Raw genomic sequence first — 16,582 nt, 5'->3', positions numbered from 1 at the left:
CAAGAGTGTACCAGGTGTCAGGAGCTAGAGTTCTGTTAGAACCTCTCTTGCTGTTGCTTACTTTTTTCATTTATCTCAATTTTGGCTTCATTTTCTCATACCACCGTTCTCCTTGAGATTTGAACATCTGCCATGCTTCATGGCACAGCTTCCCCATGGAGTTGGGACTTCCTTTCTTTAATGCCAGTTTGAAAAATCATCCAGAAGATCTCATTCTTCTGGCTTGAGTCTGTATTTATTCACTCATTCTTATGGCCCTGCATGTGGGTCTTTGTTGGACAGCTCCTACTGGAACTAAATAGTTGAGTGTGATGTGTTAGATGTAGGGTAGGTAGTATTTCCCCAGACCTTAGAATTCTAAAGAACATTGATTATTCTTTTGGTAACCTGTAGCCCAGTGAGCAGTTTTAAAGGAAGAGCTGTTGTAGGTTTTACCATACTTTACCAACGAGGGGGATGAGACTCAGAAGGAATGAATATGAGAGAGAGAGAGAGAGAAAGAAAGGAGCAAGAAACAACTCGTTCATCATTACAAGGCCAGGGAGCGAGTTGGCATTCACACCCAGGTCTGACTGACATAATACTGTATCATATTGATGAACTAATAGAAGCTTGGAGGAAACAAATGTTTTCTCTATTTATTTGGGTGACTTGGTTTGTGGTGACTTAAATGTTTTAAATTAATATGGTAATTCTTACAATAAGGTCAAAGTTATTTTAATAAACCACCTCGATACTTAGGAGGAGTCATTAGATGGTATCTGGATAAAAGTCATTAGATGGTATCTGGATAAAATGGATATCTGTTTGTTATTTCAAAAGTTCAAAAATAAGCCAGTGTAAAAATAATCACTTACAGAATTGCACCTTTGAGCCAGTTATGTGTTATAGAAACAGACTGGACAGGAATGCACATTCCCTGGACCAGGAGGCCACAGCCACCCAGACACAAAGGAAGATCACTGCTTGGCTATAAATATCAGTTTGTATTTGGCTTTGTAGCAGTTAGACTTAACCAACCATTGGTTTTGGCAACGTGTATTTATAGTTAAAGTAGCTTATTTCCTTAAGAGTAAAGTATACAATGATACATAGTTAGGTCTTTGAATGTTGTTGTTCTAAGACCTCATATTTTTGCTGAGGCTCAATGATAGCGTGTTTTCATGTGATTGATAAAAAATTGTAAAGCATTATTTTTAGAGGGATCCCTGGGTGGCGCAGCGGTTTGGCGCCTGCCTTTGGCCCAGGGCACGATCCTGGAGACCCGGGATCGAATCCCACATTGGGCATCCCGATGCATGGAGCCTGCTTCTCCCTCTGCCTGTGTCTCTGCCTCGCTCTGTGTGTCTCTCATGAATAAATTAAAAAAAAAAAAAAAGCATTATTTTTAGAGACATTAGAGTGCCTTTTAAGCATTTTTCTAACTATTTGAGAAAAAATTTAGGCATATAGTAACACCAGAGTAGACTGATTGGTACCTGACTCTCCATGTACTCACCTAGCCTCAGGAATTAGTAGGTTATGAGCAGTTTTATCCATCCCATATGATTTTGAAGCCCATCACAGAATCATGTATCATTCCTCATTTGCCTGTAAACATTTCAGTATATGTCTCTAAAAAATGGGGATAAAAGACCAGCCTGTTACCATCACCACATTTTTAAAAGCTAATAATTGGTTAATATCATAAATGTTATATTAATAACTTAATATTATCTAATATCTACTTTGCCTTCAGTTTTTTGCATGTGTCATATGTTTTTTTAAAACTCTTGAGTTTAGTTCTCTCTTCCGTTCCCCATGTGGTATGTTTATTGAAGCTTTTCCAGGTCCTGCCTTTTAAAATTTCCCTGCAGTGGGGTCTTTGCTGATGGTGTGTGTCCCGTGCTGTGCGTAACCACATTTCTCTGTGTTTCTGAAATTGGTAATTGTGTCTGGGGGCATGGACAGGCTCAGGTTTGTGAGCAAGGTGAGATCACTTCCTGAATGGTGGTTTATCAGGAGATACATAATGACTGGTTGTCTTCCTTTTTATTTATTTTTATTTTTATTTTTTTTAAGGATTTTATTTATTTATTCATGAGAGACAGAGACACAGGCAGAGGGAGAAGCAGGCTCCATGCAGGGAGCCAGACATGGGTCTTGATCCCAGGTCTCCAGGATCACACCCCGGGCTGCAGGCAGTGCTAAACCACTGCACCACCGGGGCTGCCCTGTCTTCCTTTTTAAAATGCCTGGACCAAAATGACAGTATGACAATGTGTCCATTTTTCATTTTTTAACTGGATTATTTCTATGGAGAGATACCTCATTTGATCAAATTGTAATTACTATTTGATTACTTGGTAGTATAATTTTGTATAGAAAAGGAAGAATAAATCTTGAATCTTATGCCGGAATCTTATGCCGTTTTTAATTGGTTTTTAAAACAACAAAATGGTTTATTAGCATCATTGATACTCATATTGTCTCATATGTGGCCAGTGGGAACCTCTCTAAGTTGGATGAATCCTTTTCAATTAGCAATAATCACACCTCAGATAAACCTCATTGGCCTATGATACTGCCACTGCACAAAGCTTGGATGAGTCCTTTTAAGAAGACCATAGTATTATTTGATAGCTTCCTTTTGATTTGGCGTGTATGACATGAGCCTAGGGCATGTGCTTTCAGAGACCTGTACTTAGCCATTTCTATGAGTATTCCCTGGTCCCCGTAAGTAGTAAATCCTATCTGGAGCCATATTCTGGGCACTTGTGATGCTTGTTTCTACAGGGCTGGTCATTGTTCCTAGATCTTTCTGTGGACAGTGCACAGAATTTTTTTTTTTAAGATTTTATTTATTTGTTCATGAGAGACACACAGAAGCAGAGACATAGGTAGAGGGAGTAGCAAGTTCCCTGTGGGGAGCCCAATGGTGGGACTCGATCCCAGGACCCTGAGATCCCACCCTGAGCCAAAGGTAGATGCTCAACTCCTGAGCCACCCAGGCATCCCCAGAGCTTAGATTTTTTAAAGCTTTATCATGAATTCATACGGAAACTTGGATTCAAATTCAGAAGTATAGTTCTTATTTTTCATATGCAGCCCCTGTTCCCATTCTCTTTTACTCTTACCTCTCAGTAATGACCTATCATAAAAGTCTGCTCATGCATTATTGTCCATCACTTATACCTCTCCCTGTTGTCATCCTTGTACCTGTACCTATTGTTATTCTCAAGGACATTTCCTTGTCCTTGGTTTGTTTTTTGTTCATTTTTTGTAGACTTACCTGTTAGGTTGCAAAAAGTGTCTCCTTTGTACGAAGCTTTACTGTTGTGCTGGGTTTAAAATATTTGGTGCAGTACAGTCTGTCGAGCTTTGCCTGTTGGAGGTAGCTTAGGAGGGCTGCCTCCAACCCAAAATTATGTAAGAAAAACAATCCTATATTTTCTTTTCATTAAATTTATTGGTTAGTTTTGTCTTGTAGTCCATCCAGATTTGAATGTATTGGGAGGTATCCCTGTTAACATTTGAATGTTGGTAGGATGTTGAAACCTTTTTCTTTGGCCTTTCTCATTAAACACCCATGGGAATTTTTTTTTTTAAGTTTTATTTATTTATTCACCAGAGAGAGAGAGAGAGAGAGAGAGAGGCAGAGACACAGGCTGAGGGAGAAACAGGCTCCATGCTGGGAGCCCCATGTGGGACTCGATCCCGGGTCTCCAGGATGACACCCTGGGCTGAAGGCGGCGCTAAACTGCTGAGCCACCAGGGCTGCCTGGAATTTTTTTTTTTTTTTAAAGATTTTATTTATTTATTCATGAGAGAGAGAGAGAGAGAGAGAGGCAGAGGGAGAAGCAGGCTCCACACAGGGAGCTCGATGTGGGACTCGATACCAGGACTCCAGGATCACGCCCTGGGTCAAAGGCAGGTGTTAAACTGCTGAGCCACCTGGGAATCCCCTACCCGTGGGAATTTTATCTATGTGTGGCTACTATGCTTTTCCATTTACAGGCCTTAGAAAAAGTTTCCACTTACATTTTTTCCCCTTACCTTCTTTTTTTTTTTTTTATTTTTATTTTTTTTATTTTTTATTTTTTTCCCCTTACCTTCTTTTTGTCACCTCTGTGTTGCCTAAATGGCTCCTGCCTTTCCATTATTCTGACACTGGTTATGCCCTGGGGCCTTCTTGGCTTTCCTTTACTGAACCCAGTGGATTGATTTTAGACCTCCTCTTTCTTGAGTAGTGTGTTTATTATTGTTGGCAACTTTCTCCATTGGCTTCTTTAATATAATTCTCTCTTGGGTTTCCTCCTACTTCTCTGTCTTCCCATTCTTAGTCACTTTTATGGCCTCTCTTTTTTTTTTTTAATCCTCAAATATTGGTATCTCTAGAATTCATTCAGTTAGATCTTCTATATAGGCTTCACACTTATGGCTCATCCTTGATGATGCTATCAATCTTGATACTTCAGTTCCAACAATATTCTAATTATCCCCCTCCCAAGTTTCTCTCTTTAAGAATTAACAAAAAAACACAGCGTATTTATGCCCATAGGTTTTTAAAACTAAGACTATCATCAGGAATGCCTGGGTGGCTCAGTCGGTTAAGCATCTGACCTGTGATTTCTGCTCAGGTCATGATCTCAGGGTGGTGAGATGGAGCCCCACGTCAGGCTCTGTGCTGAAGCGTGCATCTTGCTTTAGATGCTCTCTCTTGCCTTCCCTCTGTCCCTCCTCTCCATTCCTGTTCATATTCTCTCTCTCTTAAAAAAACAAACGGGACGCTTGGGTGGCTCAGTGGTTGACAATGCGTCTGCCTTTGGCTCAGGATGTGATCCTGGGGTCCAGGATTGAGTCCTGCATCAGGCTTCCTGCATGAGGCCTGCTTCTCCCACTGCCTATATCTCTGCCGTTCTCCTCTCGTTTCTCTCATGAATAAATAAAATCTTAAAAAAAAACAAAAACAAAACGATTAGACCCATCATCGTTTCTTTTTCTCACCCCTCAAATGAACACATCTTCCTGATGCTGGTGGGCCGGATCCCCGGCTGCACAGGATAGAAATAAAATGTGAGCCAGCAGGAGGTAAAAGCGGAGTTTATTGAAGGGCTAGAGAGAGTACAGGTGTGGACAGTGTCTGGGAGACTTAGAGAGGAAAGGAGAGTCCCGTCCTCTGGGCCTAGGGTTTTTTATTGAGGATTGTGGTCCAGTGTATATGACCTCAGGCATCCAGTAACAGGCTTGACAAAGAGGAGGGCCCAGGTGTTACTCCTTGGAGCCAGGGAGCTTGGTGTTCAGTAGTCTCGTGCCTGCGGTCAGGAACATGCATATGATGGCTTCGTCCAGTCATTCTTACCTGGTCATTCCTTAGACGTGGTCTGACTCCTTGTCCCTTGCAAGGAGGACACACGCTGTTTTCTGAGGCCTGTGTGAAGTGGGAGTGCAGGTCCCAGCAAGAATAGAAGCAGGAAAAGGAGCAGAAAGCAGAGTTGCATGGGGTCCTCAGTTCCCTATTTCATGCCCGTAAGTCTCATTTCTGAGAAGGAACAGACTTCTACTCTGTTGCTCTGCAGAGAAACCTGTTTATTTTTGAAAATTGATATAAAATTAAAATGACATCTAAGCTGTTTTCAGGTGGACAGTTCAGTTGTATTGAGTGTATTCACAGTTTTGTGTAAACCACTGTCTTTTCAGTTCCTAACCATTTTCCATCACCCCACAGACACCCACTGTGTCCGTCTCCCCTTCCCCCATCCATTGGCAACTCTGCTCTGCTTTCCATCTCCATGGACTCACCTTTTCTGGACGTGTCCTATAAATGGAGTCCTACAATATATGACCTTAGGTGTCTGGTTTCTTTCACTGAGCCTGGTGATTCTGAGGTTCATCTAGGTTGTAGTATATGTCAGTATTTCATTCCTTTTAGTTGTCAAGTATTCCATTGTACACACACCAGAATTAGTTCTTCCATGGACGTTTGGGTTTTTCCACCTGTGACTATCATGAATAATGGTGACACATAAACATTTTTGTGAAACTCGTATGTGGACAGATGTCTTTGTTCCTCATGGGTAGATAACTTAAGAGTGAACTAGTGGGTATTTGGTAACTTTGTGTTTAACTTTTGGAGGAATTCTGTGTCATTTTAGACTTGTTATTTTAACCTGCACATCACCAAGTTTAGTTGGTTGATTTTTTTTTATCCTAAATGTCCCTGTTCCTTGCCATTATTCCCACTGGCATCTACTAAAGGTAAGGTACACTTTCCAGGATTACCTTTAAGGCTTCCTTTTTTTTTGTTTTTTTTGTCATCATTACAGCTGTATTCTCTGTCATCTTTTATGCTCTGCAAGATTTGTTTTTGGAAATGTAAATCTCGTGGTCACCTCATTGTTTTAAAAACAAAACACCAACCCTTCAGAGGCTTGTCATTGTCCCATGGATACAGGGCTTCTGACCTTCTGTCTGCCCTGGGCTGCATACCCTCCTTTGTTCCAGCCAGCTCTGATCCCTGTTTCAGGTTTCTGTATAGGCTCCTCTGTCTAAGCCTTGCAGCAACCACCCAGATCCTTTATCCTTTCCTGTCTCTTGAGGATGCTCATGTGCCCCTCCAAATCACTGCACTGGGTACTTCCATGGGAATCGGGGTGTCGTGCAGAAGTATAATTGGGAACTTAGCAGAAGTATAATTATTGGGAACTTAGCAGAAGTATAATTACTGGGAGCTTAGCTGAAGTCAAAAGATGATTATTTGGTAAATTATTTAGGTAAGACCTCATGAAAACAAGAAGCGTTTGTGAAGGTGTGGTATCACTCTGCCACCACAGGTGGGTGGAACCTGCTGAATACCTGTGAGTCTAGGCCTTGGGATCTCCTGCTGGGGGCAGAAGTCACAACCAAAGTGAGATATTGGATATCTTCAGTGTTGCCTTTGCATTACTTACAAGCAGTAGATGTGATCACTCCTGTAGAAGAAAAGCATGGAGGGAATGTGCAGAAGAATTTTGGGAATTATGATGCATTGACAAGAGTGAGAAGCAGTCATGTATTTTATGGGACATGTGAGGAAGTTTCCAAGGGTAATTTTGACCATATGTGCTACTTTCAGGGCTAACCCACCTCCATTTATAAAACTCCACTGGACTTCTGATGGAAAATGCAGCGGGAAGATGATTTCTGGATAAATGATAGAATCTTCCACAGGTCTTGAATACAATGTTGAATAAAATGGTCTGAGAAATATGATCATGTTCATCTAGATAAAGAGCATGAGTGCCCTTAGTGTATGGTCTGTGCTGTGCCCTACCCTGTGGACCGTGACATGGGTCGTAGGGTGCCCTCCCACCCCCGGAGCTGGCATGAGCATTCACATGCAGAAGCAAATGCAGTTCCTAGCTTCATGTCTTTCCATCCTCAGTATCCTCTTAAAAATCTTAGACTCGCCATTTATTTGAAAGATTTTATTTATTCATGAGAGACACAGAGAGAGGCAGAGACACAGAGAGAGAAGCAGGCTATCCCAGGGGGTGGGGTGGGGGGCGATGTGGAACTTGATCCCAGGACCCCAAGGTCACAACCTGAGCCAAAGGCAGATACCCAACCACTGAGCCCCCAGGTATCCCTGACTCGCTATTTAACAGTAAAAATACATTTCTTGCCCTTTGAAATACAGTCCTGATTTAAAACGTTAGATAAGTCTACTATGCCTTTTAGGCGAAAACTTAGACTTTTGTTTGTTTGTTTGTTTGTTTATTTATTTATTTATTTATTTATTTTTTGAAAACTCAGACTTTAAAAAAAATCTCTCAAATATTGAGAAAAGACATTCGTATTTAAATATAAATAAAATTTAACTTTAGGCTCAGTGTTTGTTTCACTGGCATGTCGGGTGTTAAATCCTAGTTGTTGAAATAGCACCACCTTCTTACTCCTCAAAAATTAAGATCTTCTGGGTTGGTAACACACTCTGTTCAGTCCTCTGTAAAAGCACTCTGGGTTGTATTACACTCACTTGTGTCCTTAGACTGAGCTCTTTGAGCCTGATTGCAGAAGCGTGAGACTCACACCCTTGTTCAGGCCCCAAGTGTGCGGTCCCCACTTCTCACTTGGGGCCAGTTGGTGCTACTGTTTGAGCTCCTTGTTGTGTTTTTTTTTAATATACAGGGTGTATATATATTTTCTATCATAGTGTTGATGGCTTTACAGGTGTGTATGTATATTAATATATATCAAGTTTTATTTAAATATGTGCGATTCACTGAAGGTCAATTATACTTCATTAAACAACTGTTTAAAAAAATCTGTTCATAATACCCACTATCAGTAGGTCATTCTTTTTTTTTTTTTTTTAAAGATTTTATTTATTCATGATAGACACAGAGAGAGAGAGGCAGAGACACAGGCAGAGGGAGAAGCAGGCTCCACACAGGGAGCCCGACACGGGACTCGATCCCGGGACTCTAGGATCGTGCCCTGGGCCAAAGGCAGGCACTAAAACGCTGAGCCACCCAGGGATCCCCAGTGGGTCATTCTTAAGCCTTGTTGGCCTGTGCGCCCCCACCTCACTAGTACTTTGCTTCCATCATCCTCTGTCCACTCCATAGCACGGTCTCTCTGGAAGGGGGGAAGCTAATGATGCCACTGCCATTGCTGTAGGCTCCAGCTATTCTTCTTTTTAAAATATATTGATTGACTTAAGTAATCTCTACACCCCATGTGGGGCTGGAACTCAAGACCCTGGGATCAATAGTTACACTCTCCTGATTGAGCCAGCCAGGTGCCCATCTGGCTGTTATTCTTAAGCCATCCCATATGCCGGAAGCGTGCCTGGCAAAGGGGTCAACACACATGGGTGGGCGAGACGCGAGGAGTCTTTACTCCCTCTGTGCTGAGTCTGAGGAATCATGCATGAACACCGGCTGTGGATGTGTCCCCCTGGGGCTACGGAGGGCTTGGCAGATAGACACACATTAGTATCAGTGAAGGTGGGTGAGCTCCACAAACTCCAACAGAAGGTATTAGGTCCTCTCGTGGTGCTTTTGAAAGTGTCCCCCAGAGCACAGTCTTAAGAATTAAGAATGCCTGGGCGTGCTGGCTTCCCTCACCTGTGGGGCCACAGGCTCTAAGGGGCTGGGCCTGATAGCCGTGTGTCAGGATGTGTCCACCACGGAGGTCCCCCCAGAATGCTGAGAGCCTGCTGGAAACCACGGTGGACGTATGAGGGGCCAGGTGACCCTCTTTACAGAAATGCAAGTATTTAGCCGTCTGGTAGCATTTTGCTAATGGACCCCAGTGTATCTGCTGAAAGGTTTGGAATTTATACTACGTATATTCATATTCTGTAATTTATCTGTTGGGTGAAAATTTTATGCCTAAAAGTTTTAATTTTTCCCCCCCACAGAACTCAACAAAAATCCTGTGGAAGGCTTTTCAGCAGGTTTGATAGATGACAATGATCTTTACCGGTGGGAAGTCCTCATCATTGGTCCTCCTGACACACTTTAGTAAGTACCATGGAACTGATACTACAGTGGCTCTCATCATTAATTGAAATCTAAACTGCTTTGGCAAACTGAAGTGAAATTATCTTTTAAAGCAGTTGAAATGGCTTTGTTTAGGTGAAATTGTTTGTACTAAATGATCATGTCTAGGGTTTTTGTGTTCCGCTTGAAATTCTAGTGTCTAAAACCTGTTGCGCTGAGACACCTGCACCCCAATGTTTATAGCAGCAATGTCCACAATAGCCAAATTGTGGAAGGAGCCTCGGTGTCCATCGAAAGATGAATGGATAAAGAAGATGTGGTTTATGTATACAATGGAATATTACTTAGTCATTAGAAACGACAAATACCCACTATTTGCTTTGACGTGGAGGGACCTGGAGGGTATTATGCTGAGTGAAATAAGTCAGTCAGAAACGGACAAATATTATATTGTCTCATTCATTTGGGGAATATAAAAATTAGTGAAAGGGAATAAAGGGAAAGGAGAGAAAATGAGTGAAAATATCAGTGAGGGTGACAAAACATGAGAGACACCTAACTCGGAAATGAACAAGGGGTAGTGGAAGGGGAAGTGGGCGGGGGTTGGGGTGACTGGGTGATGGGCAATGAGGGGGGCACTTGGCAGGATGAGCACTGGGTGTTATGCTATATGTTGGCAAATGAACTCCAATAAAAAATTAAAAAAAAACTGTTGCTTTCTTAAATATATAATAGTTTCAGAAATTCCGATATTCTTAATACCTGGAATAAATTTATTACAGAAAAGCTATTTTTAAGGTGAAATATATATACTTTATATGAAAAAAAATATATATAGGTCCTCCTGACACACTTTAGTAAGTACCATGGAAAGCTATTTTTAAGGTGAAATATATATAATTTATATATATACTCTATGTATTTATATATATATAAATAATGTATTTGTTACTTGTTCCTTGGATATTGGATTCATTTTGGCAGGATCGGGGGGAGAAGAAAATTCTTGATTGAAATGTTTCTCCCTCTTCCCTACACTTGTACTGTAGTGTGCCTTCACCCCCAAAGGGAACATTGTGATTTCAAAGATAAGTCTTTACCTTTCTTAGCACGTTATCAGTTTACTTAAAGCATAGTATTACATCTGGCAGATGTTCACGCAGAACAGTTTACATGGCAGTGTCTTCAGGCTGGAGAGAACTTGCCAAGATCATGAGTGTTAGTGCTGCTTTAATTGGGTCCCCACAGAACACTGCCCAGAACCAAGGTGTTCTGATCCTTGAACTAATAGTGAGCTAATGTTTACCTTTTCCCAGGTCATAAAAGTGATTGTTACAGCTAATCAATTAATCGTTGTTAACTGATGTGAAGTTAGGCAGCAGAATGTAGTGGTATCAAAGAGCAAGAGAAAAAGAGAGATGGGATTTCTTAAATATTTTGTCCTACCTTTTAGATTCAAAGACCACAGTCTTATTTTCTGCTCTGAATGTTTGCAGACTATCTTAAACTTACTAATAGTCTGTGTTCTGTAGGATGGATTGTTAGTGATGAATGTAAGTTCCGTACTGTTTATATAAGTTGAGGTTTTGGAACAAAACGCAGTGACCTTCTTAGAGCCAAACACCCAAGGGACAGAGGGCAGACCTGTATCTTGACTTTCTTGGGGACTACACTTCCTTGCTCAGCTGTGGTCCTTGACGCTATGCAGGCAAGGATTTGGATACAGTGGTTTCATTTTAGGTGTTAAAAGATGCCCCCCTCTCCCCCAGTAAAATACCTGATGGAGAAGAAAATTCAGGCTACTAGTTACCAGGGCAGGCTGGCATGGGACATACAGGGTGAGCTGTGGTGTGGGCTTTGGGTTTTCTGTCGTTTGGAAAAGTGATTCATGTTTTGTCACGATTGTTTCCAATCAGAATTTTTGCTCACGTTATTTCTCAGTGCTGTGTGTGTATTGGTGATTGCTGCAAATTCCATGCAAACATGGAATGGTCGTTCCATGGTGTTAGTTTGGGTAGGTAACAGTAGCTGTTGAAAACCATCTTTGAGGTTACTCCCCCACCTTCATATTATTTAAAAGCAAATTTCTTATTAAATTTTGCATGTAAAAACCATACATATAACCTGGTTTATAAGCCTGATGAAGTCCAGGTTTTCAAGCTAAACACATGACATGAAGCTTTACTTGGGAAACACAGTGACGTTCCAGTGGCAGAGTCTTGTTACTCTTCCAGTTGATGGGAGGTAACAGGAAGGATTCTTCTAAACTGGTGTCTGTAGAGAAGATTAGTTAGGCTTCCAGGCATGAGCTCCATTTCTCGGGACCTCGTAGAGGTCTCACACTTCCTTGTGCAGTGCTGGCACGTGTCTCTAAAGACTATTAGCTGCTTCTTATGTATAACATGTACCTTCGGCTTCACCAGAGAGAACCACTTTTTAATAATCATTGTACTGATTAATAGCCCATTCTTTCCATCAATTAAAAACTTATTTCAGTCTTCAGTATACGTTTAAAAAGTGCTAGCTGCTGGTCTGAGATATGGGTAGCAGAAGCCTTTGTGGCAGCTCCTCTGGAGTGTAGACGTCCTGAGGAGACCGCTGGAGGCCTCTGTGCACAGTCCTTCCTGATGGGACAGCTATGCCACACACGCATGATGAGCATCCCGTGAGTAATGAGGCATTATGGCCTTTGACAGACATCATAATAACCATCCTGAATAACCTGGATAGAATTCCTTCTTATTAAAAATCTTTTCTAAGATTCATGTGCTGAAAGTTATGGTATTGTTTTTTTAAGGCTCTCAAAAAAAAAAGGTTTACTGAGCCTAGGCCATCCCTTTGGCAATTTCCTATTTAGAACAGTTGCAAAAATAAAGCATTACACTGGTGTTTACATTGCTCCTTCATCTAGTCCTCAGATGTTTTCGAGCACTCTTATGTTAGATTCTGGGAACACGACCTTGGTTAAATGCAGCATCCCTTCTTGTAGAGCGGTTACCGTATAGTCGGCAGAATAGATCACCACATGGTCACTTACCACACTGGGTAACGGCCACGGTGTTAGGGCAGCTCACTGAGGGTGTGGCCGGTTTGGGGCACCAGAACTTTCCCCAGAGGAAGCTGTATCTCAAGTGGGAACTGAAGAGTGAGTTAGTAGGCTTTTTTGGCTACAGGCAACCGAAATCTGACCATAACTGGGTTAGAGAATAAGAATTTGTTGTCCTGCACTGGTAGCAAAATGGTTAGAGCAGTTTTGAGACATGTGAGCATTTCAGAACATCACCTGAAGGAAGAAGAGAGGCTAGGTTTTTCTTAGTTTTATGTGTTTTAGGCACAATCTAGAGACTTTCCCCCGGGAGCTCTCCAGCTGTCAGAGTTGAGTCACCTGCTCATTTTTACCCAGTAGCTGGTAAGACGGACGAGATGGCCACAGTGGTTTAGATAGCTATTCTGGAATGGAAGAGATTGGAACTGTTAGCAACTGAGTAGGGATCAACTGGACAAGTGTTCTGGCAGAGGCGGGGAGAGGGGTGGTAATGACGGAGCCACCGTGTTTCCTAGGGGAGCTGTGTGTCATGGGCATGGAAGGTGGGATGCTCCACGGTGTGGCTGCGGAGAGAGGTGAGCACACGGAAGGTCCAGATACAAGGTTGGACAGGGAGTGGAGGGCTACTGGAAGTTTATCAATGCTGTTAAAGGGCTTGGATTTGTATTTGGTCCTGAGGACAAAGCACAACCACTGGAGAATTTTACCCCATGAGCCACCAGTTAGGTTTATAGGGTACAGTGTGCATCGAATTCCTGAGTATCACAACTTTGGGATTATGGGTTTCATTTTCCTTCAGCTTACTTGCATTTTATTTCTGCAAGAAAAATTTGTTTTTAACACTGTTATTCTAAAAGTTTCTTCGTGGTGGGCAAGATGGGCTGGGAGTTGGGCGCTAACCATAGCAATCCCCGGGAGGGAGATATACAGCCTTTGCTCAGAAGATAGAGTGGGAGCGCTTGGGGGCAGATGAGCCCTAAGGGGGTAAAGAGAGGAAAGCGTGTGGAGAAGTAAGCTCTCGAAAAGTGTCAAGAATCCAGTATTTCATAGTGTGTGTTGATGTAACAGTAAGGAAATTCCCGGTATGCTTGTAGTTGCCTGAGTGGTGTACAGAGAGTCAAGGCCGCATTGCAGTTGTTGGAGGGGTCTGTGGGGTGCAGACTTTCAGTGTAAACCACTGCTCTCAGCGCACACAGGGGGCTAGGGTTAGAAGTCAGTAAAAGTTAACGTGGACTGATCACTTCACCACCTAGCAAGATGATGTATGTAGTGACAGCAGGAGTTAGTGATGTGTCATTGGCCGTCATGTAGTCACTAGAGGGCACTCTACACCGTTCAGTTGGGTGATCAATAACTAGTCATCCCCGCGTTTCCCGAAGCCTGAGAGTTATCACGAGTGTGATAATGTAGCTAATGTAGCTGTTGTAGTTCTCCTTCCATGGTATTATGTGTCTGTTACCGCTTCCTGGTGCTGAGAACAGGCTCTCTAAGCTGTGTTTCTGTGACAGCTGAAAGGTGTGTGCACCTCTGTGTGCAGCCTGCCCGTGTCAGGTAGTGTCCACAGAAACAGACATTTTAGGCAAGAGCGGCAGCATGGTTTTTAAAGGAAGCTCAGGAGACTCGGATATCACTACATAATTACGAATTTTATAAATTTGTACCAGTGAATGGTGAGTGTGTACCTTCTCTTATCTCTTATTCTTTCATCATCAATGGCTAGTCTGTTCAAGAAGTATGCTTTATTTTATTACTCCTGGCACGGGTGTGGAAAATATGGAAAATAATAAGATTATATTGCATTTTATTGTACTGCGTTTCCTTGAGTGGGTATAGGAAATGTAGAGTCGATTAACCAAACTCTGGTTAATGTTATTCTATAGTAACAACATCCTTTTACGGTTCTGCTTAAGACTTGGAAGCACAAGCCATATGTTCTGTAACGAGAATTTGGAAGGAATGAACCTTGTACCCGCATTACTTACCAACTGGTGTGTCAGTGGGAACGCCACGTCCCTTACCACTTAGCTCCCCGACCCTGCCAATTCTGTTTGCCGTGGTGACTTCGAAGTTACTTCAACTTTGTCTTAGCAGTTTTGTGTCTAGGGTAAAAACCTCATGCCCAGGAATGTTTGGGATACTCACTGTTCTGTTGCATGTAGTAGCAAAAAATTTGTAAGTAATCAAGTATCTTATCTGTATGAATAAATTGTAAAATGTGGCAGATAAAATGAATGGACAAGAAACAGGTATGACCAGGAATAATTTTAAAAGAACAGTGTTGAGCAAAATTTCAGATGGCAGCATTCAGGATGTTGTTTAAATAAAGTAAATATGGCAGAATGATAGAGTCTGGTCTCTGTAAGATTTCTGTAATTTAATACAGAAACAGTAAGTGAGGCTCATGGAAGAGGGTTCAAGAAGGCTTATTTAGGTTTCTCAACCTTTTCAAATGTGAAACTCTCTTGGTTTCTCACCCCTTTTTAACATCATGCTGACAATTGCACTATTAGTATCTGTGATGTAACAGAAGATATTTTTAATTCATAGATGCTTTTTACTGAACTGTCATGTGACTCAACCTAGTAACATTTTTGCAGATTTGGAAAGTAGTAAATATGTGACATATGAACGTTTAGTTTATAATATTTCATGCCCCAGGGGTGGTGCTCCTCTTCCCAGTCTGGCTGTTCACCGGGAGTTTGCACCCACAAGCCGAGACCACTGAGCTTGGGTTTTAGAGAAACAGATAGGAATCCACTGATAGGAGGAAAACTATCAAGAATAATATGGTTGGTTCAGAGTGGGGAGGACTTTGTAGACAGAGTGAAAATTATGTGCTTTAAACCTTTTGAGATAATTCTTTTAATAAAATTTGATATTTTAAAGATTAAAAATTTAAGAGAGGGAGGCAGTTTTTCATGACTGGGATTTCAATCAGCTAATAGAAAGTGAATCTAATCAGTCAAAATGAAGACCCCTAGGGATGCTTCCTCAATACAGAGACATGCATGGCTGGGTCCTTGGACCGAAGCACGAAGGCTTTGTGGCAGCTCTTCTGATGTCCTTTTAACGTAGACTTTTAGCTGTTTTCTGTTGGTAGCTTTCAAACTGGCCTTTTTTTCCTGCCATCATCAGAAGTGTTTTACATCATGACCCAATGCGTGAATGTAGATTACCGTAGTAAAAATGGGCTATCTGGGATTAGCGCCAGTGTTTTCTACTTGAGTTTTATTAGGAAAACTGATTAGTGACTCATTTAGTTGGCTTTGTAGCCGCGGTTTGAAAAGCGCGTCCATACGTTCGCAGGTCCCAGGGTCAGTCTGGCACTAAGTCCGCACAGGGATGGGAGCTGTGTGCAGCCCTGCCACCAACATTGCACAGGCCCTTCCCACCAGAGCCCTGCTTCCCCTTCAGTCCGTTGTCCGTATGTTAGGACTGGAGGCTATGTGCCAGGCATACACTTGGTCATCGTTCTAACTTTTTTTTTTTTTAAGATTTTATTTTATTTATTTATGAAAGACACAGAGAGAGAGAGAGAGAAGAGAGAGAGAGAGGCAGAGACACAGGCAGAGGGAGAAGCAGGCTCCATGCAGGGAGCCTGATGTGGGGCTCGATCCCGGGACTCCAGGATCACACCCTGGGCCAAAGATGGCGCTAAACCACTGAGCCACCCAGGCTGCCCCTCGTTCTGACTTTTTACCCCGGATATCTGGACCGCATTCAGTCTGTTCTTCCAGCACAAAAGGAAAGGATGGGGGATCCCTGGGTGACTCAGTGGTTTGGTGCCTGCCTTTGGCCCAGGTTGTGATCCTGGAGTCTTGGGATCGAGTCCCGCGTCGGGCTCCCGGCATGGAGCCTGCTTCTCACTCCTCCTGTGTGTCTCTGCCTCTCTCTCTTTGTGTGTGTCTATCATAAATAGAAATAAATAAATAAATATTTAAAACAAAACAAAAGGAAAAGATGTTCTTTCTTTTTCCTGAGGAGCTTTTCTTCCAGTGGCTTAGTTCGAGTGTCACTCATCTTCCTTCCCCATGTCCTTGCAAACAAATTCCATTTTTTCCCTCTTTTT

The 16,582-nt window shown here is 42.2% G+C and overlaps 1 protein-coding gene and 1 pseudogene across 1 annotated transcript in view; one reads left to right on the top strand and one right to left on the bottom strand.

The window, feature by feature from the left end:
• The window catches only part of UBE2G1 (ubiquitin conjugating enzyme E2 G1), a 101,660-nt gene that overhangs the window by 61,373 nt on the left and 23,705 nt on the right, over window positions 1-16,582 (top strand). Inside the window, exon 3 of the mRNA XM_035716268.2 lies at window positions 9,386-9,488. Within this exon, the coding sequence (XP_035572161.2) occupies window positions 9,386-9,488 (103 nt within the window). The remainder of the gene's footprint in view (window positions 1-9,385; window positions 9,489-16,582) is intronic.
• On the bottom strand, window positions 2,412-2,581 carry LOC112669151 (U4 spliceosomal RNA; annotated as a pseudogene).

The sequence above is a fragment of the Canis lupus genome, chromosome 5, assembly GCF_003254725.2.
Source record: "Canis lupus dingo isolate Sandy chromosome 5, ASM325472v2, whole genome shotgun sequence".
Taxonomy (NCBI): Eukaryota; Metazoa; Chordata; class Mammalia; order Carnivora; family Canidae; genus Canis; species Canis lupus.
This window is presented reverse-complemented; position numbering and strand designations above follow the sequence as displayed.